Here is a 25,616-nt window from a genome sequence, read left to right as displayed (position 1 = left end):
ATATCAATATCATCAATTTTAACATATATATTATTCATGAATTTATATGTATCAATAAATATTAGTACACCAAACTTTTCCTTTCATAATTTATACATATTTATTATTCATGAAAATTGCAATCCATAAATACTTATACACCAAATTTATCATTACATTTTCTTTTCTACAATAATTTGCAATCCAGTATATATTTGCATAAAAAAAAAATAAAAAAACCACCTCTCGGGCTCAGGGACAGGAACAGACGCTTCGGCTCGGGGGAGACGAAGAGGCTTGGCGGCCTCAAGGAGGACCGATGGCGGCGCGACGGCCTTAGGGAGGAGCGGGGCGGCACGGGCTCGGGGACGTGCGGTGGCTCGGGGAGGAGCGGCAGCACTGGGGGAGGCGGCGCCGCACCGGCGGTCGGGGAGGAGGTGGTGTTGGGGGAAGAGTGGCGGCACGGCCTCGGGGAGGAGCTGCAGCACATGGGAGGAGGAGCAGCGGCACACAAGGAGGCACGGTGGCGTCGGGGAGCAAGCAGCATCGTGGAGGGGGTCACGGTGGCGCACGGCAGGAGGGCGGCGATGCTTGTGGATGAGTACCGTGGCGGCACACGGGAAGGGGGCCGAGGCGGCGCTCTAGGAGGCGTGGTGGCGCACGGGTGAGCGGCGGCAGCGGCAAGGAGGGTTCCAGCGTGAAAATTTGGCAGCCTGATGGTGTAGTGAAACTTTCACGCCGAGACTTAGAAAATTTGGTGCCCTGGTCATGCATTATATAGGAGGGATCTGTGCTGGTGAATCAGCAAAGAGCCTTTACAGATAGCTGAAGCCTAGCTAACTCGACACAATCGATCACTTGCTGCGAAATCACGTTGAAGAAGTAATACATCTGTGTGATAACAATCTTTACAAATACTGGTTTGATAGCTCGGATCGCAATAGCGAGAAAAACTGTGATCATCACATAGCAATCATGAGAGTTATAGCCAGCAAGCGTCATGTCCTTCAATGAGACTGACCGGATGTTGGATGAGAATCCGGTCGGCACTTTCAACTTGCGCAAGCACTTGCACGTAGCCAATCTCTCATCTGGTGTTAAGTTATAGCTAGCCAGGGGAAGGTATTGCTTACGATTAGGAAGTTCTTGCGGGTGGAGCTTTGGCCTGATTTGGAGGTCAACTAGATCCTTACATGATTTTAGTTCGTCCTTTGCCTTGCCTAATAGGCCCAAGAATCCAATGGTGCTATCAAACACATTTTTCTGAAGATGTATCCCATCAATAGCATGGCGCACCGCTAACTCCCGCCAGTATGGCAAATACTTAAAGAAGATAGACATCTTCTTAAACGGCACGTTTGCGACGTCTGTAGTTTCAGCCTGCTTTCTTCCCCTTTTTGAATTATCAGCACCATCTAATGACTTCATACCGAATTTGAACTTGACCTTGTTGCACATTTAAAATACTATTTTACCCGTAGCCAGTTTTAGAGCAAAATCATTCTCATTGGTGGCATAAAAAAAAGTCCTTTATTCTGCGGTATTTGTGCATCTTCAATAAGAAGCACCTGTGTCACATGAACAATATCTTCATAGATCCCTTAAGGTACACATATGATGTTCCATCCAAACAAACTATGCATGTTGTCTTACCTTTTACCCGATCTATTAGGGCAAATAGGATGGAATAATCATTGATGGTAATTGTTGACACTGTTTTTTTACATACATCAAAGATGGCGTCAAAAGGAAGCAGAGATGGCGATGCATAGTGGAAAGACAACGGCTAGTGGAATCAACCGATGGAGTTGCAGAGGGCTCAGCCGATGAAGCTATAAGAGATCGGCCGATGATGGTGAGAGCCTTGCCGATAGAGGAAGACAGAGGCCTAGCTAATGGGAAATAGTCGATGGAGATGATGGACTCGATTGGTACAAACGAAAATGGATCTTGATGGATCAGGAGATGTGGAAGGATTGACTGTTAAAAGGAAAGAGAATCTTGATCGGTCAAAAGGTTATAAGTGGTAAAGATAGGTTCCGACTCTCGTACGAGTCGTGTTATTTGAATAGTTTGTTTCCTTAAAAATAGTTTGTTTCTTTAGAGGTAGATATAATATTTTGTCATAATCGACTAGGACTAGAAGTCTTGTGCTTAGGCTATAAATAGAGGCCCTGCGGCGTTTGTAAGATGGACACATCATAATCAATACAAATATACTTTTCTTCGCAATTTACTTTCAAGTCAGCGACTTCGCCATTGTTTTCTTTTCTTCACGAGTTCTTCCAAGCTAGTTGGGCTGCATCGCTTCGATCTCCGGCTAGACTGTAAGTTCCGTGTCTATCGAATACTTTCTAGGCTTTAACTTCAGGTGCATCGCTGTCATTTCGTCTAGATTTATTCAGAAGTTATCGATATTTGCTAGATCTGCAAGCTTTATTCGTTAAATCTTGTTGTTTTAGCTTTTATCACAGTTATCCAGCTTGGAACACGTTCCGATTGGCTTTTACCTTATTGTTTTTATCAATGTACTATCACACAGCCGATTAGATCTATTTTGAGTGTTGTTCGCGTAGTATTGTTTAGGTTGTGTTTACGTTTCTCCTGCATCTACTGCGCATACATCGGCTGATTTAGCCGATCGTTCTATCTCTGCATCGGTTGCCTGGCTGATACGATCCTTGGAGCTAATCGGAACACCAGCCGATTTTCTCTAGTATTTAACGTCTTTTTATCCTTGTCAATCAGCACGTCAAATGGACTGGCACGCCGCGGATCGAGAGGGCTACAACCTGAACAGGAGTAAAGCAGATTCTCTCGGGTTTCGTATGTTAGTGCGCGGAGATTGCATCTCGATTTTCGCGTCAATAGTAATAAAGATAATAGCCGATGCTAGGTTGCTTCGAGCCTTGTATGAGAATGGTTAGGAAAAGGAACTTTCTCTTGTGACATAGCCATGGGGGAAGATTGTATATGGTCATCAGCACTGGCCATGTGTTGTGCGTGCTGCTTCTTTCACCAAGTGGATTTATGCCATCCGTACTCAACGCGAACCGTACATTCTTTTTTCATCTGAAAAATCTAGATGATTGGCATCGAAGGTCCTCCACTAGCGAGCATTGAAAGGATGTTGAAACTTTTCATCAGCCTTTACTGGGCGATCAGCATGCTAGGTCATCATTTTAGCAGTCTTTGGGTTTGATAACAAATGCTTCAGACGGTTTAGCACCAGCAAGTACCATATCACCAAGGTAGGGACTTTGCGCTAAGTCGCCGTGTCAGTACCTATACAGGAAACGTCCTCCACTTGAGCAATAGCACTTTTTTCTTTGCACCCTTCTTTCTCTTATTCCCGATGGAGGAGCTAGCACGGTGTGGCGGATCCACTTCGGATTAGCTTGATTAAACATGGTTAAGTCGCCTAACATGCGACACTCATGCCTTAGCCAAGTTAACACGAAGTGCCGTTGGATTTCATCCGATTTAACCACTTGAACAGGATCGAGTTAGCAAGCTCACACGAAGGTGAGGGGTTCCAGAGAATACAACAAGTCCATCGAGTTAAACAACTTAACCATTTAGTTTGGTTATGAAATAAACATCAGAGTTTTACAAGGTTCAAAAGAAAACAACAGAAGGTAAAACAGCAAGCGGAAGCTAAACGCAGGGGTCGGACGTCCTTGGTGAGGCCATCCAAGACGTCAGTGATCCCTCTCCTCGCCGTCCGAGGAGGGATCCCACTCGACCATCCAACCCGGAGGGAGTTGGGGTGGCCAAGTGCCAACAGAGGAGGGCTCGGGAGCAGCGGCTTCACCTGAAAAGAAAGGCCACAACAAGGCTGAGCTACTAAGCTCAACAAGACTTAACCGATTGGAGTAAAACTACTCCACTATTCTAGACATGCAGGACTTTTTGGCTGGGGGTTTGTTTGCCAAGAAGCACTAAGTAAAACCCTATTTTAAAGTTTTAGCTCAGGTTCTAAGTTCATTATCCGGTCTATGTTAACAACTTATTCTAAGCAAACATAGAACCAACCAAAGGTATATATATCATCAAAACCATGTCATCATCATATTTCTTTCTTACTCAAGGTATCATAGCGATCAAGTAGTCTCAAACTGTGAGAGGCAGACGAATCGATTCGAGTTCTTTAACCATGCATGGTGAACCTAACCTCACGACATCCGCGCACCACGGAGGTCGCTTCCTGTGTCGGCCTTCCCCATCAATCCCCTAACCCGTGTCGGGCCCATTTCCTTTGGTGCAAGGTTCCACAGACCCGGCCTCTGCCGTTCTGTGACCACGCTTGCCACCACGTGCGACAGCTAGCAGGGGAAACTCCGTTCCAAGAACAATGGGGCGACCGCTCATGCCTAGATTCAATCCGGTACTAGGCTTCCTCATCCCATACTAAGTATGAGGTTAGTACTTTCAAACACTTGATCACGAACACCACCACTGTCGGGCCTTAGCAAGTTTCATAGACAGACGGGGCGATCAACCGACCACCAAAGAGTTACCCAAAACCCTGCCCCGTCCATCGTCCTTACAGTTGTGACAGGAGGAAGACAACCAACTCCTACAACTCACGAGTGACAGGACATCACTCGACTTTTACCGCTTCCTATTTAAGCAAAGCAGCTACTCGGTCCAACAGCTAGTGTTCAGATCATGGGAAAAACTAAGTCATGCATCTATGGTTCCAAACAACTCCTATACGTAAATGCACAAGCATGTTAACGAAGGCATGCACAAGTTTGGAAAACATAGGGGTTTCATGCATCCGGGGCTTGCCTTCAAGCGAGAAAGGAGGAAACTGCTCGACTTCTGGGGCAGCTTCGGCTTCTGGGGGCAGGAGCTCAGCTACCCGTCGGCGAGACGCAGCTCTACATGAAATGCAATGCAAGAGTTAGCATTTAGATGGTTATTTCAACAACAACACTTGCAAGTCTGAGCCCAGAAACTTGCGACAAGTTACAGGAGGGTGGGGAGGTTCAAAGGAGTTGGTGGAGATCAAGAGGTAAGGGTTGGAGGAAGGAAACTTAGGATCTAACCCTTAATCTAGAGGATTTGGTGTGCTAGGGGTCCTCAGACTCATCGCTGAAAGGTCCCCAAGTTTTACACATACACCCTCGGTTTAAAGAAAAAGATATAGCTGGGTCCTCGGGCGAGGCGGAGAAGGGTCGGCGGAACAGACAGGATCGGGCGAGACGGAACCGGGGTCGGGTGGATAAGAGGCATCGGGCAAAGCGGACAAAGGTCGGCAGAACAGACAGGGTCGGACGAGGCGGAAAAGGGGTCGGACGAACAGAAGGGTCGGACGAGGCGGAAAAAAGGGTCGGACGAACAGAAGGGTCCGACGAGGCGGAAAGAGGGGTCGGACGAACAGAAGGGTCGGACGAGGCGGAAAGAGGGGTCGGACGAACAGAAGGGTCGGACGAGGCGGAAAAAGGGGTCAGCAGCTTACCTTCTTCTTACAAGGAAAGCTTGGGGTCGAGAAGGAGCAGGTCCGGGCGGAGGAATTGGAACACTAAGACTTGCAGCGGAGATGTCCGGCGGTGCTCCGGCAGCGGCGGTGCTTCTTGTGGATCACAAGTAAGCTCTTACGCAGCACGGAGGAGCAAGCGGTGGGGTGGATTGGGGGAAAGCGGTGTGGAGCGGAGAGGAGAGTTCCTCAGGGACTTAGTGTGGTGGCGCTGTGAGCTCGAACAGGGAGCAAGAGAAATGGCAGCTAGGGCAAGAGGAACTCCGGCGGGGCTTGCGCATTCCCTTTTATAGCGGCGCGGGAGTGAGAAGGGGAGCGGCGCAAAGGCTGAGGAAGAAGCAATGGGGTGCTTTGCCCGGGCGGCGATTGAGCGACGAGGGTGGTGGAGCAGGACTTCGGGGATGACGCCGGCGGTCAATGGGCTCTGGCGTCAGGGCGGCGCAGGCGCGGGTTTGCCGGTGGTTGAGATTTGGCGGAGGCGGGCGTCGTCGTGCGGTGGAGCTAATGGAAGTGACCGGGAAAATGGCGCTAGGATCGAGGGCGCACAGGTGAGAAGACAGGCGGCCGCGGGCGCGCGGGCGAGCGCGGAGCAACAGATTGTCGGGCGGCTTCTGACAGGGCAGGAAAAGGAGCTGTCGCTGCCGTGGTCGGGGTTGGCGGAGGAGGAATCGTCGTGTAGCGAAGACCGGGTGGCGCGTCTGTGGCGAGGTGACGGAAAAGACGGGCGACATCGGGCTCTGCGGCCGGGATCTGGCGATGTGATGATGGGCGCGGGCGGCGAGGTGCTGTAGAAAGGTTGCAGAGGGGCTTCCGCTGCGATTGGGGAGGAGGGCGCGAGAATCCATTTGGTTGCGGGCCGAAGACGAGGCGGAGCGGCGGACGTCGGAGGAGTTGAGCCACGCGGCGGGGGAACTCTGAAGCGAACATGCAACTCGAGTGCGCCTGTTGCGGGGGATCTGGGAGAAAAGATCTCGTGGGCCCACCGGTCAGATTGAAGGGAGGTGTTGGGGGATGACTCAGAAAGATCCGGCGGGTGAGTTGGGGTCGGCGGGGTCAGAACTGGATGCCAGTGAAGAGGGGTCGGGTCTCAGGGGTCGGGACCGGACTGGAGGTTGATCACTTAGGCTTGGAAAACTAAAATAGGTGATCAGGGGCTCGGATTAAGATTAACTCGGAAGATTTCAGGGTCGGTCGTCACACACGATCCTCAAAGAAATCGGCATTACTTTTGTAACGGCTAGCATCGCAATTAGGACACTTTTCCAATGTTGCGTACTTATCACGATACAATATGCAGTGGTCCTGCACGTGTGTATTCTTTGCATACGCATCTTCAATGGATTCATAATCTTATTTGCTTTATATGCTTTTTGTCACAAAGTTAGGATTCGCGAGCAAATTGTCCAGCAAAGTAAGGAGATCATTGAAACTATTGTCTGACCAGCTGGATTTAGCCTTCAGAATCAGAAGATGAAGGATGAAACGCAACAGTATCCACTCCTTCCCACATCCCTCATACATACGGTCCTTTGCTGCCTTCCTAAGTGTCTCGAAATTCTCTAACCATTTAGCACTCCCTAGCAACACTTTCAGTTCAATGTGGCGCAACATTTCTTTCATATCAACATTACGTTCCTCGTCCACCTGTGGTTCCACATGCGCATCTATTTGATCACCATTTTGATCTCCATGGTTATAATCATCATCCATCATAACATGATCATTTTCATTTGCATCATCACCACCCACTTCATTAGAGCCAGTACCAATGTCTGTGTTGTTGAAAGTATCTCATGCCTCACTATGATGGGACCAAATTGTGTATCCATCCACAAAACCTCGATTTATCAAATGTCTCTTGATGACATCAGTATCCTCCCATAAAATATTATTGCTACAGTCAAAACACGGACAATGTATTTGCTTTATCTTGCAAACGCGAGTGTGCAACTTCTCAGCGGTTCACAAATTGCTGTGCTAACAACTGTCAACACCTGCTCCATTCCCAAGTCTCCTCTGGTGCTTTGAAGCCTTATTTTCACTTGCATGTGGGCCTGCCACGTTGGTTGCTTCGGGATAAGATTAATCTTCAATGACTTTCCAAATCTCCGCTTGATCTTCTTTGATTCCTCTTTGATCCCAAAGTGATCCTTGCCATATCTTCACAAACTTAGCCCTTAAATCATTGCTTGTCAAAGATGGGCGTCGGAAGGCTCCAAAAGACCCTAGGCTTATAGGCCTGGGCTCCTCTAGGCCAATCGGCCTAGACTTCCTGGGCCCGTTGGCCTCCATCTTTGTGTGGTTCAATGCTCGTTTAGTGCTTTATCCAAAAGTATACTTTTAGGTCCAATTCTCTGCAAAAACAAAACATGTTGCACATGTGAAAATGACCAGTTTATTAGGTGTAATCAATAGTCTAGGTATAAAATTCATGTCATTATTCAAGATAAATAGGGATAAAAGTATATCAATAACAAGCATCAACAATCCCCCGTGCTTAAACTTTGCTTGTCCTCGAGTACGTCTTCAGTAGTAATCAGTGTTGCCTTTCGGTGTCCTGGCATCAATCCTTCCTTCTTTAATGAACCAGTCAGGGTCCCTTTTAATATCTGGCTTCAAAGATGAATATCTGGCTTCAAATAAAAATTGGGATGGCTTAAGTCATTGGTTTCTAAAAAAGAGAGGAATAGAAAATGACTGAGCGAAATAAAACTCCAAATATTATCTTGATTGAAGGTTCTACTTATTAAATGTTCACTGGATATGACGTAGCAAAATCTGCGACTCACTTACTTGAAACTGCAAATGACTTCAGGGTTGTCCTCCCAGTAGCTTATTCGTGACTCGATGATCGGGTTGCCTCCCGCAAGACGCTTTGTTTATAGTTTATAGCTAGACTCTTCAATTCTTTATTTCGGAGCAGCGCTCAATGTTGGCGCTGCAGTCTTTGACACCCACTTCTTCACCATCTTTGGATGTGATGAAGGCACAAGCTTGACTTGACTATCTTTTTGGTCTTCACATGCCGGCATTCTTTCTTCTTTTGGACCATAGCAACATTTTCTGTTGGCTTCTTTTCTTCTACCTTCTTGTTCTTCTCCTTGTGGTCACAGAGAGGTGTCCCTCAACCACCGACACGTGTGGCAAAAATTGGAAGGCGAGGGGGCGAAGGAAACCCCAGGCCAATCGGTCTGGGAGGGTCCAGGCCGATCGGCCTAGACCTTCCTTTTGCCCTCTCGTGTCCTGCTTCGTCCATAAGTCTCCTCTCATGCTTTGAAATCTTATTTTCATTTGCACGTGGTCCTAGCAAGCCGGTTGCTTCGAGATGAGATTGATTTTCAATGACTTTCCAAATCTTCGCTTGATCTTCTTTGATTCCTCTTTGATCCAAAAGTGATTCTTGCCATATCTTCACAAACTTAGCCCTTAAGTCATCTTGGAGGATTGCTTGCTCAAGATGGGCGTCAGAAGGCTCTAGAAGACCCTACGCCGATCGGGTTGGGCTCCTTTGGGCTGATCGGCCTAGGCTCTTCCTGGGCCCGTTGGACTCCATTTTCATCTTGTTCGATGCTCATTCAGTGCTTTATCCAAAAATATACTTTTAGGTCTAATTCCCTACAAAAATAGAATATCCTCCAAAGTATGTTGGACATGTGAAAATGACCGGTTTATTAGGTGTAATCAATAGTTTAGGCATTAATTTTTTTTTATTATTGAAGATAAACATGGGTAAAAGTATGTTAATAATGAGCGTCAACACTCGCCGGCCGGCGGTGGAGGCAGAAGAGACGGCGGTGGAGTGGAGGCAGCGAGGCCGCCGCCGGAGCCGGAGGCGGGGGACCCCCGGTGGGTGGTGGAGGCAGCGGGGGCATCGAGCTCCAAGAGATTAGTGTTTGCGGCGGTTCGGCAGCGGCGGCGGAGGCCGCCGGAGCCGGTGGGAGGTGGCAGCAGCGGGGGAGTTCAGGAGATGGAGGAAGAAGAAGGGTGCGGTGGGTGAGGGAACGGCGAGGGAGGGCCGGAGCCGGGAGGTGGAAGCGGCTTGGGGGTGGCGGCAGAGCCCGCCAGAGCCGGGAGGGAGGTAGGTCGCGGCGGGGGAGCTCAAGGGAGAGGAGGAAGGAGGCGGTTGGGGAAGAAGATAAGAGAGAGGGAGTAGAAGAGCAAATCTGAGTCACTATTTTGCAATTGGATGGTCACAGTAAAAGTGATTGAGGAATAGCTAAATCACAAGCGATCGAAGTATAGACACACCCAATAAAATTCGGTGTCAGGGACGGCCATCTTTTGTGCCACAGTAGCTGCTTCCAAGTTCCAAGTTCCAACCAATGGAAGGTGCAGGGTCAAATTCTCCCTGTGCAGAGCTGCTGATAGCTCAGCTACTGATCATGCTAGCAGATCAAACGCATTTAACAAATTTTATTGGCCACACGGATCACGTCAAAGGATCCTGAAAGACCCACCAGGTTAATCATGCTAAATCAAGAAGAAAAAAACTAATCTCTTTAACGATGCTGACGGCAGATCCTCCCTTCGCCTGGTAGCTAGCTTGACTGAACAATGGCCGCACGACTGCACGAGCATGGCCGCAACCACGCGATGGGGTGAACGACAATGAAAATAAAGATCCCATGTGAGTAACGAGCTCATATCGGTGAGACACGATGGACGCATCAAAGATAAAAAAACTTTTTTTTTATCTTTGATGCGTCGGTTGTTGCTTGCTCGCTTGCTCACCTCACCTGTCTGGTCGATGGCGTGCATCGTAAGAGTTACCCAATGCATGCGTTCCCACCCCACGCCTCTGCCCCTGCGGCGCGTAGGTCCAGGTCCAAGTCCAAGCAAGCATCATGGCCAAGAAAAAGGAGATGAGGAGCTTGCGGCGCAAGCGTTCGGTGTCGTCCAGCATCCTCGCCCCGACCTGTTTCTCTAACCCCGGGTTAATCCACCGGTGAACAAGGCGCAGAAGAAACTAACGACGACGACTAGTGACTTGTTCTGCCTCGATTGGTTTCTCGATCGATCAGGCAAATTAAAAGAAAGAAGAAGAGGTGAGGCAATGTCGTCGTCCTGTACAAGATGCAGCATGCAACACTAGTTTAATTCGCACGGTGATCTTGAGAGTGAAGGGGTCGTACGCGAGGGATGGATCCGCGACGGCGACGGGGCAACGTAAAGATCCTGGCCGCGCGAGGGAGCTCGGCTCGGCGTAAGAATAATGATTGTGCGGCAAGGGAGTCTGGTGTGGCAGGGCGCACCGAGACGGTCACGGAACCGAACGGGAGGGGAGAGCAGTGTGGGAGGCTTTACCCAAGTGTAAAGCAAGGCCGAAGGCGAGCTCCGCGGGTTACTTCACCGGCCACCGGTCGCGCCCATATACACAGCGCCACTGCACTGGCCAGTGACCGCACCACGCCACCTGCCCCTCGCTATTCATTCTCAGGTCTTAGCGGCAGCGGAGACGGTTCGTTCTTCACGTGCTCGCCTGCGACACACGGCTTGGCGCTCTGCTTATAGGTATGAGATGTAGGAGGCGGCCGAGGCTCGGCATGGGGTGGCTCCGGTCCGTGCTCTCCCCGCTCAGGAGGCTCTGGTGCCGCGTCAACGCGGTGCAGCGCAAGAGTACGTTGCCGTCGATGCCTGGCTATGATATCTCACGCTCTGTGTTCCTCCGGTTTTCTGAGCCCTGCTGATGGTGTCTGAATGGGGAATTCTTCTTCTTCTTCTTGGTGTTGTGTCATGTGTGCAGAGAGAGGGATCTACATCCTGTACGACGACGTCAAGTCGTGCCAATGCGAGGACGTGCACGTGCTCTGGTCCATCCTCGTGGAGTCCCACGGCCTGCCGCCGCCGACCCCGATGCCGACGCCGCCGGCCCTGAGCCTGAAGCGGTGACGAGGGGCGGCGGGTACGGTGCTCCGGCTCCGGAACGGCACCCCCTGAATAAGCGAAGGTCGATGATGGATACTTCGACATGGCCATGGGAGGTGAAGTAGTAGTGCTTCTTAATTCTGATGTGCATAGGATCAGTCGATGGTAGCAGTGTGTTGCCGCCGGCGTGGTGTTCTACTGCCGGCATGAATCGGCGCCTCTGTTGGAGGCCGCGTAGACGAAGGGTGGCCTGCGGTGGAACGTAGCAGCTGCTGCGCCGGTGGCTTGATGAGTGTGGTGATGGGCTTCTTGGAGCGCACCCCTCGTTCGTTTGACTTCTCGTTTTCTGCGAGACTTGCATTTGGATGCAGTCTCCTTTCGTTCATCTCTGATGGAATGAATAGCAGGAAGAAATTTGAATCATCAACTATCATCTGAATTTGGTGTCAGTATTTTTCTATTCTCGCTCACGTATGCAGTTATAGCGTTCGCTGAATGGCACAAATTTGGCGCCTGCAACTTCATCGTACGGAGCAGAGCAGTTTAAGAGGAAGATGTGTCACAGACTCTTCGTCGTATACTCCTTCCGTCCCGTAAAGAGTGTCCCTTTAGATTTGTCGTAAAGCAAACTGTTTTAAATTTGACCAAATTTACAATGAAGAATATCAATATTTATAATACTAAATAGGTATGCTATGAAAAATATATTTCATAATGAATTTAATGTAACTTGGTAGATTAAAAAATATTAATATATTTTTATATAAACTTAATTAACATAAGATGATTTGATTTAGAATAAAATTAAAGGGCATGGACAAAGGGAGTAGGTTGCTTCATGTGTTCTCTCCATTCTCGAACATGCTTAGCCCTTGTTCTCTTACCTCCAAACTCCCAACTTTAGCACTATGCAAAAAGAAGATTCCCCATCACATCAAACTTACGGTACATGTATGTAGTACTAAATGTAGATGAAATTAAAAACTAATTGCACAGTTTTGTTGTACTTTGCGAGACGAATCTTTTGAGCCTAATTAGTCAATGTTTGGACAATAATTCACAAATACAAACGAAACGCTACAGTGTTGCTACAGTAATTTGGCACCTCCCAAATTCCCCAAGTAAACAAGGGCTTACTTGCCACCGAGCTAGTCTCTCAGACCAGGAAGGCTTCTGTTGGGCCGGGCCGATCGTTTCCTGAGAACTTCGCGCTGGGCTCATTATTGCAAGCTGCGAAAGCAAGGCCAACCGGCGAAGCCAGAAAGAAGGCCAGTATCCAATAACCAAATGGATGTTCGTTCAAAATAAAAATGATTTGAGCTGCAGCTTTTGAATTTTTTAAAAAGCTGCTGCTAGTTTTTTTCTGAAAAGTCAACACTAATTTTTAGAAGAAGTATTTAGTTTTTTGGGTTCAAAAAACTTGAAAAACTGAACTTTTCAGCTTTCCGTATAAACTTAATTTTTCCAAACTTTTCACTTTTCAGAACCTACACGGGAAATTTGCTGTTTGTTTGAGCTCCTAGATTTTCATACTGAGAAGCAGGAACCTAAACAAAACAGGGCCCAAATCGATGAGATGTTGCGAGCCTTGTGCCGTCCCGCGGCGCCAACGCAACGACAGGTCCGGCACCCAGCTGGCGCGCCAACCGGCACCAGCGCCGAAAACCACCCCCGCCTCGTGCTGAAACCTTCCAATCACCCGACCGAACCGACACGCCAGGTACGCGACAGCCGGTCCGTCCTCCCGTTCGCCAGCCCAGCATTAGGCAGCAGCAGGCGGCACGCAGCCGGCCGACGAACCACACTCGGACTCTTGCAGCATCGCAGCTATATATGCTTGCCTCTTCCTCCTATACCAATCCATCGAAACAACGACGGCGACCACAAGTTCTTAGCTTCCTGCCGCTGTTTTCTCAGCTCCTCGCTCCGTCGATCGCCTCCCCATCCAAAGAAGCTAGCGAAAGATGGCAGGGCAGTTGAAGGCCAAGATCCTCGCCGCGGCCGCAGCCGCCGTGGTCGTCGCCTCGTCTCTGGTCGCCCCGGCCTCTGCGGCCGACGCGCCCGCCCCGGCGCCCACGTCCGGCGCCACCGCCGCAGCGCCAGCCTTCGCCGCCGTATCGGTCGCGGCAGCTGCTTTCGGCTACCTCTTCTGCTAGAATGCATAGCACAAAGGGTTTACTGTTTGTTTTGGGATTTGTTGCTTCCGTTGTTGATTGTGTGGATGTGTTCGTGTAATTCATCTCCTGATTCAAGGATACGCGACCATGTAAAGTGTAGAGATCAAATACATATACTTCCGATTTATTTATGGGTACGGTTACTGTTGCAATTTGCATGTGTCAAATGTCTTAAAAAGCTACGTGAAGTCTGAGACGTGGTTTAGTGCACGTTAGGATGGACTAAGGTTCTATTTGATCCTGGACTAAACTTTAATTAGCTAAAAATTAAACTCTAATGATTCAAACATGGATGCTAAATGTGGACTAAAAATTAGCTAACTCGCTAACTAAACTGGCTGCTGGGTTTGGAGGGCTAAATAACTAAAATTTATATGTGAGTTGACTAAAGAACTAAAGTTTGGTCGAGCGGGGCCGCAAATAAAAAAACTAACCGAGGTTCTCCCTTTACTAGAAACCCAGCAGGGCGATGCGTTTATTTCATGGAGCCCCAAAAATACGGAACGTAGTTTTTTGTTTAAAAAAAACATAGTTCCTCATTGCAGTGCTGGGAAACCTACCTTGTGAGTAGCAAGCACTTCACAAGAGATCAGAAACGGGAGAGTAAAAAATTTTCCGTCTGTTACTGACATATATCGCCCTCCAATTTAAAATACACGTCGTTTTATGATATCGATAATGTTCTACAGGGTAAAACGGTGGGATGTTCATCCCTAGGCTTGAGCCCCATCCTTTTAAAGGAGTTGACTTCGAGCAAAACACATCATTTCTCTTTCGACCCCCTAAATTCACAGCATTCTGGAGGTAAACAATAAAACAACAAGGCCACCCGACGGCCAACAGATGTGGTGAGGGCCGGAGGTGGAGGCTCGAGCAATCTCCAATCCCCGACCCAACAACGGCCAGCGTCGTTTGCAGTTTGCGCTTTGCCCCTCCGTGCCCCCAGCCAGAACAGCACTAGCCGGCACGACAGATCAGAGTCGCCACTCGCCACCATGTGACGCTCGCGCCGCAAAAGCAATCCCGCCGATCCAACTCAGCCAGAGCCAGGCACCAGAGCCAGCCGGCAGTCCCGGCACCATCGCCGAAATCCACCTGACCCTCGCGCTCATGATGATACCTGCCGGTACCAAGCCAATCAACCGCACACTGAACCGACGCCAGGTACACGACAGCCGGCCGTCCTTCCGTTCACCAGCCCAGCTTCGGTTCCATTCATCCGCTGGCAGCAGCCAGCAGGCCGCCGCAGCCCCACGAAACCACGGCGCCGGCGCAGGGGTAGCTGTGTGTATATAGCCGCGCCGTGCGCTTCCTCCTTCGCCCATCGATCGAAACAGCAACGGAAACAAGTCGATACAACGAGCTGCCTCAGCTCCCGAAACTAGCGAAAGATGGCAAGGCAACTGAAGGCCAGCCTCCTCGCCGCGGCAGCCGTGGTCGTCGCCTCGTCCCTGGTGGGCGCGGCCTCCGCGGCGGCCGACGCACCCGCCCCGGCGCCCACGTCCAGCGCCACGTCCGCCTCGCCGGCGTTCGCGGTATTGCCCGTCGCCGCCGCGGCTTTCGGCTACCTCTTCTGCTAGGTGGCCCGGCCCGGCCGGGCGGGGATACGCGTACGCGTCCGTGCCTGGCCGGCCCGCGGCGCACCGCGCCCCTGCGAGATGATGCGCGCCGCGCGCCCACATGCTTGTACTGTTCGTTTCAGGATGGGCTTTGTTGGTGCTGTACCTGTACCTACACGGCTGTACAATTCGTTGTTTATTCGGCGCGAGGTGTGGACGTGATCGTGTGTAGTATTGTACACAGCGGGGAGGTACTTTTGAATTTACACAACTACTTTTGAATTTGCCCGTACTTTTATCCGCGATTCGCGAAATCAAGCGGTGGTCCCCGAGCCACGCGGGGGGAGACCGCAGGTCTGTGTGCGACGGACACATGATTTGACAGCCAGGACCAACCGATCGAGATCGGGATGCAATTTGACGAAAAAATGGGATGGAACGAACATGCGGCGTGTACTTTACTTGCTGACCGTCTGCACGCCGCGGCCACGCCGTTGCGGCCGTCGATTAGGGGATTTGTCTGCGCAAAATCGAGCGAGGGACGAGAATTGCCTGTCAACATGATTGAAGGCGAGTAAACAAAATGTGGTGCCTCGTTAGTCGTTACAGTCCCGATCGAGGGCCAAAGACAAGTTCAGAATGATTATGTTTCTTCAGTATACTCATTGATAAATTCAAGGAATAAAATTATTTTTCTCGACTATATTCCTGCCTCGCACTTTTAGTCAAAAGAGACATGTACAGGACGAGTAAGTTTTTTTCTTTTCCTTTTCCCGTTCGGGTGCTAAATGCCTAAATCACATTTTTTCCCGCCAACGGCAGATTAGAAATGGAAAAGGCCCGGCCCAAAGTCGCAGTACTGTTCCCAGCCCTCTCCCTCCCAGCCGTCTTCTCTGTCTCCCATTCTCCCATCACCTCACTCCCAGCCCCACAGCCCTCTTCCAGGTCCCAGCCCTGTCCAGATCCAGATGGGAGCTCCACCTCTGCCCTTCTCCATGCCCCACGCCGCTCTCCTCTGATCCATCCGCACTCCCCGCCGTCCCCACCGCCGGCGCGATCTCCACATTCCCCACCGCCTATTCGCCCCACCATCCGCTGCGGCCGTCTACAGAACCCACCGCGCCGCCGTCCACTTGGAGTGAACCGCCGCTGCAGAGCAGCCGTTCTCCATCCGCCCGCCGCCGCCCACGAAAGAGGGAAGAGCCCCTCCGCCTGGAGTGAACAGCCGCCGCCTCTCTCCTCCGGACCCGCCGCCGCCGGGAGGGAAGGAAGACCCAACTGGACTGAAGTGGCCACAGCCCCACCGTCCGACTTACACAGGTACGAATCGAACTGTCCTCTTCTACAGAGGCGGGCCATCTGAGAAAGGGCAGATTTTTCTAATAACGATCAACAGATACACAAGTGCTAGAATAATGAGGATAATAATGGGGACAGTTCTTGAAGAATCGGGAAGGGATTTTGACTTTAGGCCTCTACCGTATCTTTGGACATACTCGAGGAAGGGCTCCTACGCTTTAGAAAACTGGTGTCATGCACTCCATTCCACCGACGAATCTGGGTTGCCAGACACGTGCACATCGCAAAACTTCTTTTCTGAAACTACAGAATGAAGTGCGGGTGGTTATATGAAATAGCTCTAAAATGTATGATGAATTGATGTGACAAAATACATGTGGTTCCACTGTCAAATTACGTTTTTTTAAGGGGGAAAAAAGGGAAAATGAGGATTGATTTTCACATTATATCATATTAGCCTGCATTTTGTGACTTACTGGTTCATGGGTCATTGTTCCATAGTTCGAGCACATTATTTTTTTCTCAGGTAGACTTGCCTATTAATAGCTTTTAGTTACATTTATAGATGCTTTGCCTAGGGATGAAAGCGGTCGGGAACGGTCGGGAAAACCCTCTAACCACTTTTGATTTCGTATTTTTTATTCGGGAATGGGATCTGAAAAGCCGGTCAGGAAAACGAAATCGGAAATACGGGATGTCGGAAACGAAATATTTCGATCGGGAACATGTCGATAACGATCAGGAATCGATAATTCAAATTGGGAAAACCAACGTATAAGTTGTAACCACTTCAAACATTTAACTTAACGCAACGGTCACAACCACACGTAATGCATAGGCAAATAAATCGTAAACAAGTAGATAGCATCATAAATAAGTTCATATGAGCATGATAAACATATCACTCATCAAAAAATTGTGAACGACACATGGAAACATTGAATATTATATATGGAATATTTTTATTTTTCACGTAGTACTTGAGAAAGAGTGGAGATCTACAAAGGAAAACAATAGATGGGGAAGAAAAGAAATAAAAAAAGTTAAAACCAGCACTTCCTAGTTGAATCATGGGCCGCATCAGCTCGCTTGCCCCTGCCTCTTTTCTGGCACGCATGCACAAGGCAGGCATGCCGCAAGCAGCAGCAGTGCACAGAGGCACTGCAGCACACTGCACACCGCAGTCCCGCACTCAGCGAGCAATTTAGTCCCACCTCGCCCTTTGAACCAGCACTGGCACAGAGGTCAGTTATAAATGAAGCCTCAGGCTAGTGGACAGGAAGTGAATGTTCGACTCATCCTTGGGCCGGAGTTGCAGCCTAGCGGGCTGTTGGGCTGCGCGCCTGTAAATACGGGAATACCGCTGGGATTTTTCCCGTTAAAATCCGGTAACCGTGGATTCGGTCGGGAGAATAGCTCGCCCAATTCCGATCCCGGTTCCGCCCGTTTTCCTGAATATTTTTCCTGTTTCCGAATTTTCCTGCAATTACGGTATACGATCAGTATTTGCGGTATACGTCATCGGTTGGTATGGGATCTTCCCGTTCCTGGTTTCATCCCTAGCTTTGCCTATACGATTCAGGTATAACAGAATTTGACATTGTTCATAATGGATTTTTTTGCAGGCGGGATATGCTACATTTTCCTGCTTGGACATTACTTCCTTTTAATTCGTAAATATATATCTTGTTCTTAATTATGGCAACTATGGTTGAAGGGTGTGTTGGTCCAAGTGAGCTTCACCTGAAGAAGGAACTTATTGCCTTGAGAAAGGCACGTTTCTTGCGTGATCCTGAAACATGCTCATCCTGGAGGTCACCATTAAGTTCTAAATCATTCTTAACAACTTCTGGAGTTACGCATCACATTGAGATTGGCAGTAGTTTGTCACAACAGCACACGGAGCCAGCTGCTGCACCTCCCAAAAGTGAAAAGAAAAGGAAAAATGTTTATCTATACAACTGGAGGCATCATTCTAACAAATCCAGCGAAAGTGGGATAAAGTTAGATGTGGATGATAAGCAAGCTTCCGCAGACTGTAGCCTGGAAAGCCCATGCATTTCTAATGGTGTGGACTCAAGGAGTGACACATGTCTGGAAGTTCCTGTCAGCATATACAGTGTTCAAGGCTCGAATTCGTGCACTCCTGTTAAAAGAACTGTTAGAAGGGTGAGAAGGAGTTCATTTTCAAAGAAAGGAGCTATGAGAAATTCAACCGTTTCAAAGTTGCTAGATCTCCATGTGAACTCAGGTGAGCAGTCTGAGGATACTGAGAATTACAACTCTGAGAATCACGAGCAGCTTCAGAAGGCAGGCTATTTTTCTCGCTCTACATCACCACTATTTGCTGCATCGGGATGTTTTAGCTCATCGAATCCCTCAAAGCTGTTGAGAGTGCCAAGAAGAGAAGGATCTTCCTTTTCTTGCACTCCGGTCTCGACTAGCTCCTATTACAGGTACAAAGGGAGGAATCCTAGTACTGTAGGTTCATGGGATGGAACAACTGCTGCTTCGCTTGATGACGATGGGCTGAACCAACCAGAACTGTTGACAAGTAGATGTGGCATTCCATGCTATTGGTCAAAGAGGAGTAAACAAAAGGGATCTGAAAGGAGTTGTTCTCCTTCACTTTCTGATACCCTTAGAAGAAAAGGGAGCAGCCTTTTATGCGGTAGTCAGACAATGCATCGAAGGAAGAAATCATCAGGCTCCAATAAATATGGATATCTTAATAAATCTTCCCAAGGTGTGCCACTGTTGGGTGATAGTAGTCACTTTGCTTATTCATCATTTGATTCAGCAAGTGATGAAGTTTCAACCATCTTTGGAGAATTAGATCTGGAAGCTTTGAGCCGTTTGGATGGCAGAAGGTGGTCAAGCTGTAAAAGCCAGGATGGGATCGCACTGTCTGTGAGTGGAGCTGATCATGTAGTTCCAGACCACAGAAGCTTAAGCCAGAAATATCGGCCAAGGTCATTTCTCGAAATTGTTGGTCAAAATTTTGTCGTACAATCACTTAGTAACGCCATCACAAGGGAAAGAATAGCTCCAGCATATCTGTTCCATGGACCTCGTGGGACTGGGAAAACATCTGCTGCAAGAATATTTTCAGCAGCTTTAAGTTGTACTGCTACTGGAGAGGCCAAGCCCTGTGGGATTTGCACAGAGTGTAATGACTTTTTCACTGGAAATGGAATTAATCTAATTGAGGTTGATGCTACCAACAGAAAAGGCATAAACAGAGTTAGGCACTTGATTGAAAATATACCAGCATCCGCAACTTCTTCACGGTACAAAGTATTCGTTGTTGATGAATGCCATATGGTATCTTCGAAAGTCTGGTCGGCATTTATGAAATTTCTTGATGAGCCATTGCCTCGTGTTGTCTTCATATTTATAACAATAGATCCTGAAAACCTCCCTCGTTCTGTCATATCGCGTTGTCAAAAGTACATGTTTGCCAAGATCAAAGACATTGACATAGTATGCCGATTGAGGAAAATTGCTATGAAGGAGAACCTTGATGTTGAATTGGCCGCTCTAGATTTAATAGCGCTAAATTCAGACGGATCGTTGAGAGATGCAGAGACAATGTTAGATCAACTATGTTTACTAGGGAAGAAGATAACACCATCGCTTGTAAATGATCTGGTAAGTTATTTTTCAGATCATTGAATATTTTTTAAACTGTCAATAATTCTCTATTGTGTCTGGATATGCTAGCTTCAATAAAGTATTCTTTCGGACTTGCATATATCTTAATTGAAACATTTATTATGCTTGGATAAGTTTATGGTGTTTTATGAACAGATAATAACACACTGATTACCATATGTCATCTAGATATATGCTGAATTGCTTTGTTTTCATTCAGTGTTCTTTACTCAATGCCTTGCCTTTTGCCCATACAGATCCATGAGCCTTAGCTTTCTGTTTTCTCTGGAATGAATATTCACAAACTCTTTAGACTATACTGTTAGAATGTTCTCGCTCTCTCTTTTCTTTACTGTCACTGGCCAGTGCTACCCCCCCCCCCCCCCCCCCCCCCCCCCCCACACACACACACATTTTTTAACAATGGATGGGGTAACCTCAGTTGTCAAAGTATTTCACGTTGTTGCTTGTCATACAAAATTGCAAAAGGACTTAGCATAAAATGATGTCATGATTATCTTGGGGGCTAACATTTGTAGTTTATTCTTTAAAAGCAGAATTCTAAGATTCCCTTCCTTTACGTCTGTAGCAAATTGGAAGTCAGAATGGTAATGCCAGATTTAAAACTGTCAAGCTGCTTGAAATTTGTGATGTGCTATTCAAATTATTATCATAAATGAACTGTTCTTTCTTTTGCTGGCTTTTCAGTTTTATGATATGAAGTGTTGCACCATTTAATTTAGTCACACAAACTTCAAATTTTGTTTTAAGGTTGGGGTTGTGTCCGAGGAGAAACTCCTTGACCTATTGGAGATAGCCATGTCATCAGACACTGCCGAAACAGTCAAAAGGTCAAGAGAGCTGATGGATTCCGGTGTTGATCCAATGGCATTAATGTCACAATTAGCTGGACTCATAATGGACATCATTGCTGGGACCTATAGATTAGCGGATCCTACTTGCGGTGGAGATGGAATTGGTGGTCGAAATAGTGAGTCTTTCTTAACTTATGGATGCAATCCTTTCGGAGCAATCTGTTTGAGTTGTCGTTGATGCTTTACTAGTTTACATATGATTTCTTATGCAGCCAATCATTCAGTATCACCACGCTTTATTACACTTGTGTAGTTGTGTGCTACTGTTTTTGAATTTTCCTCTTCTTTATTGTGGAGGTTTACATATAATTTCTTATGCAGCCAATCATTCAGTATCATCGTGCTTTCTTGTGTGTTACTATTTTTAGACTTTCCTCTCCTTTATTGTGGAGGTAGCACACTGTACTTATTATTCTAATGCCTGACTGATGTGTTCGTGTAAACAAGAATGTTTCATCTTAATTCCGAAGTTCTAACACATTTTTGCTTTCTGTAGTAACTGATGCTGAGTTGGAAAGATTACAACAAGCATTGAGGATTCTTTCTGATGCTGAAAAACAGATAAGACTCTCAAGTGAGCGTTCGACATGGTTCACTGCAGCTTTACTCCAGCTTGGCTCGGGTCATAATTCAGAAATAACCCAATCTAGAAGCAGCAGTAAGCAAAGCGCTAAAGCAACCAGTGAAACCATGATGGAAGCAGTGAGAGAATCCTCTGCGAGCAGGACTACATCTCATCCTTTATTCGCTTTCCGTGATTCAAAGAAAGCATTGGATCTCAAAACAACCAGCGGGCACTCCAGTCCTCAGGGCCCTTCGTTGTCGTCGAGGATGAAACCCAATGACAACTTTATTTATGGCGAATGTAGGTCTGTTGATAGAGCATTACTGGATTCTGCTCAAACAAGTATTCCTTCTGAACAAAGGAATACAAATAGTGGAATCTCAGATAACCTTACCCGAATTTGGATGAAATGCATAGAGAACTGCCACTCCAAGACATTGCGGCAGCTTCTCTATGATCATGGGAAACTAGCATCTGTCAAAGAATGTGAAGGTAAGCCAATACATTTTCATTCTTGTCTTGGCACATTTCAATGTTCTTCAGGCCTTTCTTTTCATTACAAACTTTAGTTCCTACCACTGGATTAGAGATGGAGCTGCCTGACCATGTCTGGTATCTCAGTTCCGCTGCATCATTTGTAAACTTTGATGACCTAAAGCTTGACTCAGAATGGGAGGTTTTGGATTCCGAATTTACAATATGCTAGAACTAAGGATAACTAAGTTGCCCCAAAAGTTGAATGAAGTTGTAGTTTATCTGTTGCTTGTGGTTCCAACTTCATGATGAAATAAATGCAATCATTAGAGTTATCAAGGCTACAAGTTCAGGTTCCAGCTTTTTGCTTGGAGCCATAATTTATAGCTTTAGCTTCAAAATAGGGATAGCACTATAGCTTGGTGAAGCCAATCTTGTCATCAATTGTACTTGGTTGAATTGGTAAATAGCGCACCCAAATTTTGTGACTGTTATTTAATTGTTGCACGCTTGTATGTGTCAATGTAATTTATAAAATCCAATGTCACTCGTCATTTGTTTGATTGAATTAGAACATCTAATGTTTCAAATATGGGGCTGGAATGGAAGTTTGCCTATTTGTCAAGGAATGGGCCTTAGTCAAAGGAAGCAGATGCAATAGCAAAGCAATTTAGATTATGCTATTCAGTATCTCGAATTACTAGATCAACTTTTCTGTACTTACTTTTTCTTGAGGATGTCCCTTTTTTGTAACAACTTTAGGTCTAGGTCCCTTGAATCCTCCACATTTTACTAGCTTAGGTCCAAATACGACATTCTTTTTCACTGGCAGCGCAACCAATAATAGTGACCCTGCAGCTTGGTAGAGTCGGCACATTTGGTGCTTAATTGTGACCAAACCTATATGTTGAGCACCGAAAGGATAATTGAAAAACCGAGGGTTGAATATGGGAACACTCTTGAAATTTGAGAGACCAACAAAGATTTTTTCTTCCTTTTTTGGCTACTTATTTGTCCTTTCCTAGTGCACAGGCTGTTCATCTGCCCAAACTAGATTTTGATTAACTTCATTTCCAGGCACCATTATTACTTTCGTAGCATTTGAGGACAACGATATAAAGTTTCGAGCCCAAAGGTTTGTTAGCAGCATCAGGAACTCAATGGAAACTGTACTGAAATGCAATGTGGAAGTCAGGATTTGTTTAATGCAAGAATTTCTCGCTGGAGGACTACAGCATCAGGTGTATCCAGATGAAACAGGCGAGTCTGATGTTTTGAGTTGCTCAACAAACAGTGAGCGTCTGAAGGGAGTTTTGAACCTGTCAGGTGCTGGTGGTGGACTACAGTCAAGCAACGTTCCCATGATAATCTCTGAAGGAAATTCAGGGATACATAGAACACGAGGGCAGGAGGTTGCTGTTGAACAGTTGAAGACGGCAGCTCTTGATGAGCAAAGGTTAGAGAGTGCATGGCTCCAGACTGCTGAAAAACACACACCTGGTACGTTAAATCAAGCAAGACCGGAGAGAAATCAAGTTCTTCCACAAACTGTGGGTCAGCATCATGGGAGGTCCTCAATGACCACTATTGTTCCCTCGAGGCATGCTGACAAGGATCTGACTAATGAATTGAAAGCCTTAAAGATCAGTGACAGCCATGGTTCCCAGAAATATCAGAATGTACAGACAGAGAATGGTTATGCTATTTCACCAAGCCTCTTGCACAGAAATAACCATTTGGCAAATTGTGACAATGAGAGTGTGTAAGTACTGCTGGCCTCTCCTTTGTTTTCTTTCCTTCTTAATGAAATGACACGCAGCTCTCCTGTGTCATTCGAGAAAAATTAACGTATTTACATTTTTTTAACCTGCACCAATCCAGTGTTATCTTGTCTTTAGAAGATATGGCAGTGCTACTACAAAGAATGAAAACTCCATGTTACCTTTTAGAAGAAAATGTAGCTGCATATAAATTACAAAGGGCACCACACTGACAGAGTTTCTTATTTTGTAGTCAAATTATGATGCGACTTTTGAAAATAGCATCGAAGCATATTTAAACCCTTAGCATTAGACAGCTCCATTGTTCTGCAAAATTCAGAACTATTCTAACTGATCTACTTCTGAATATTTCATGGTTCACAAATATTTGTGCCTTTTCTCCTGTCTAGGATTTCAGACTTGTAATGCCCACCATTTGCGTGCCTAATTTACAGGGTTTCTGAGTCTGGAGCACCAGGTTGCCATGGGCTCTTCCCATGCTGGAAAACTGAAAAAACAAAAAGAAGAAAGGTAAATCTAAAATGTGCGCATATGAAGGTAACTCTTTTGGGTATCACGCCTCGCATCTTATCTGATTCATGTTTGCGAAACAGGGAAAAGGGCAGACACGGTTGAGCTCATCTTAAGTTGGCAGCTGACGATGATAAAGCAAGCATTGTGGCCCTGGGTTGTAGAGAAAACGTTGAAAAGATGCCTGTGTGCCTCACAAAACCGCCATGATGGCCAAATTGTTAAATTTTCCTTGCATTTGATGCTTCTGCTCTGAGGATTCAGCATTTTTAATGCACGAACACGATCAGCAATGGCCAAAGGGTGATAAAAGTTGGACATTCAGCGGGACTGTTGGACATGCAGATTTTAATAAATCATTCTGATCCGTCTATGCTTCTTGTACAGACATTTAGATGTGTAGGCCCTTGCCAAGTCTCAGGGCTGAGGCGCGAGGCAGTCGGCACAGTTAGGAAAGCATACATTAGCGAGTTGTTCTGGCACTTACTTTTCTGAATTGTTTTTACTGTATTGACAGCATTTGAGTTTACCTTACATTTGTTATTCTACCCACCTTTTTTTGTTAGAACTTAGAAGAAAGGAAGACCTTATGCCGTTTAACTTATGATTTTTTAAGTTTGTACAAGAATTGGTATCTCCTGCACTTGTTCAGATTTATCATTGTAATGCCCATCCTAATCAATTGCATTTCCTCAAATATTGCTGCTTTGTTGCCCAAGTTCATCTCACAAGTTCACATGGCATGCATTTGAAAGTCACTGCATTACTTATATATATATAGCTGTGTACACAGGTTGATCGATGGAGCGTACATGAACCAAGGTACGCACACCCTCAACCGGCAACTGCGTACACCAACCAATCAGAACAAGACACCATGAAAAATACTGGTAATTAAAACAAGCGATCAACTGATATAAATACTGGTATACTCCGGGGGCGGCAACGCGCGCGGCTGGTCCAGCAGCCGGAGACGCGCGCCACGGCAGCACAGCTCAGCAGAAGAGGTACCCAACGGCGGCCGCGGCGAGCGTGCCGACAGCCAGGGCCGGGCCGGTCACGGCGGCTCCGGAGCTGGGGCCGCCGGGTCCTGGCGCTGCAGCCGGCGCCTCGGACGCGGTGGCCACGGCGACGAGCGACGACGCAACGGCTGCGGCGGTGGCCGCTGCGGCGAGGATCCTGAGCCTGAGGGTGGCCGCCATCTCGCTAGCTTATTAGCTTCTCTCTCTCTCTCTCGGGTCGGTGCTCTCGAGGGATGGGTCGGGGCGGAAGGAGGAGCGAAGAGCACGAAGCTAGCGAGCGCTGATCGAGCGTGTCGAGATGGGACGGGGAGAGAGGGAGAGGCCGGGCGTATATATAGCTGGTGCTCCAGCCTTGTTTAGGCGGAGGGCTA

At 47.3% G+C, this 25,616-nt stretch overlaps 2 protein-coding genes across 2 annotated transcripts; both read left to right on the top strand.

Annotated features, from left to right (window-relative positions):
• The first annotated feature begins 10,837 nt into the window (after positions 1-10,837).
• LOC101755031 lies at positions 10,838-11,768 on the top strand. The gene is made up of 2 exons (XM_004970118.2): positions 10,838-11,080; positions 11,208-11,768. The coding sequence occupies exons 1-2, from the start codon at positions 10,978-10,980 to the stop codon at positions 11,351-11,353; spliced, it is 249 nt and encodes an 82-aa protein (XP_004970175.1). The 5' UTR covers positions 10,838-10,977; the 3' UTR covers positions 11,354-11,768.
• A 4,193-nt stretch (positions 11,769-15,961) lies between these two features.
• On the top strand, positions 15,962-24,920 carry LOC101754619 (protein STICHEL). Its single transcript, XM_004970117.2, has 7 exons — positions 15,962-16,385; positions 17,990-20,015; positions 20,790-21,009; positions 21,390-21,950; positions 23,010-23,694; positions 24,148-24,223; positions 24,307-24,920. Exons 2-7 carry the CDS (start codon positions 18,063-18,065, stop codon positions 24,337-24,339), a joined length of 3,528 nt encoding a protein of 1,175 aa, XP_004970174.1. The 5' UTR covers positions 15,962-16,385; positions 17,990-18,062; the 3' UTR covers positions 24,340-24,920.
• The last annotated feature ends 696 nt before the right edge of the window (positions 24,921-25,616 follow it).

This window comes from Setaria italica, chromosome V (assembly GCF_000263155.2).
Source record: "Setaria italica strain Yugu1 chromosome V, Setaria_italica_v2.0, whole genome shotgun sequence".
In the NCBI taxonomy this organism is placed as follows: Eukaryota; Viridiplantae; Streptophyta; class Magnoliopsida; order Poales; family Poaceae; genus Setaria; species Setaria italica.
The sequence above is the reverse complement of the archived record's forward strand: the minus strand, read 5'-3'. Positions and strand labels throughout refer to the sequence as shown.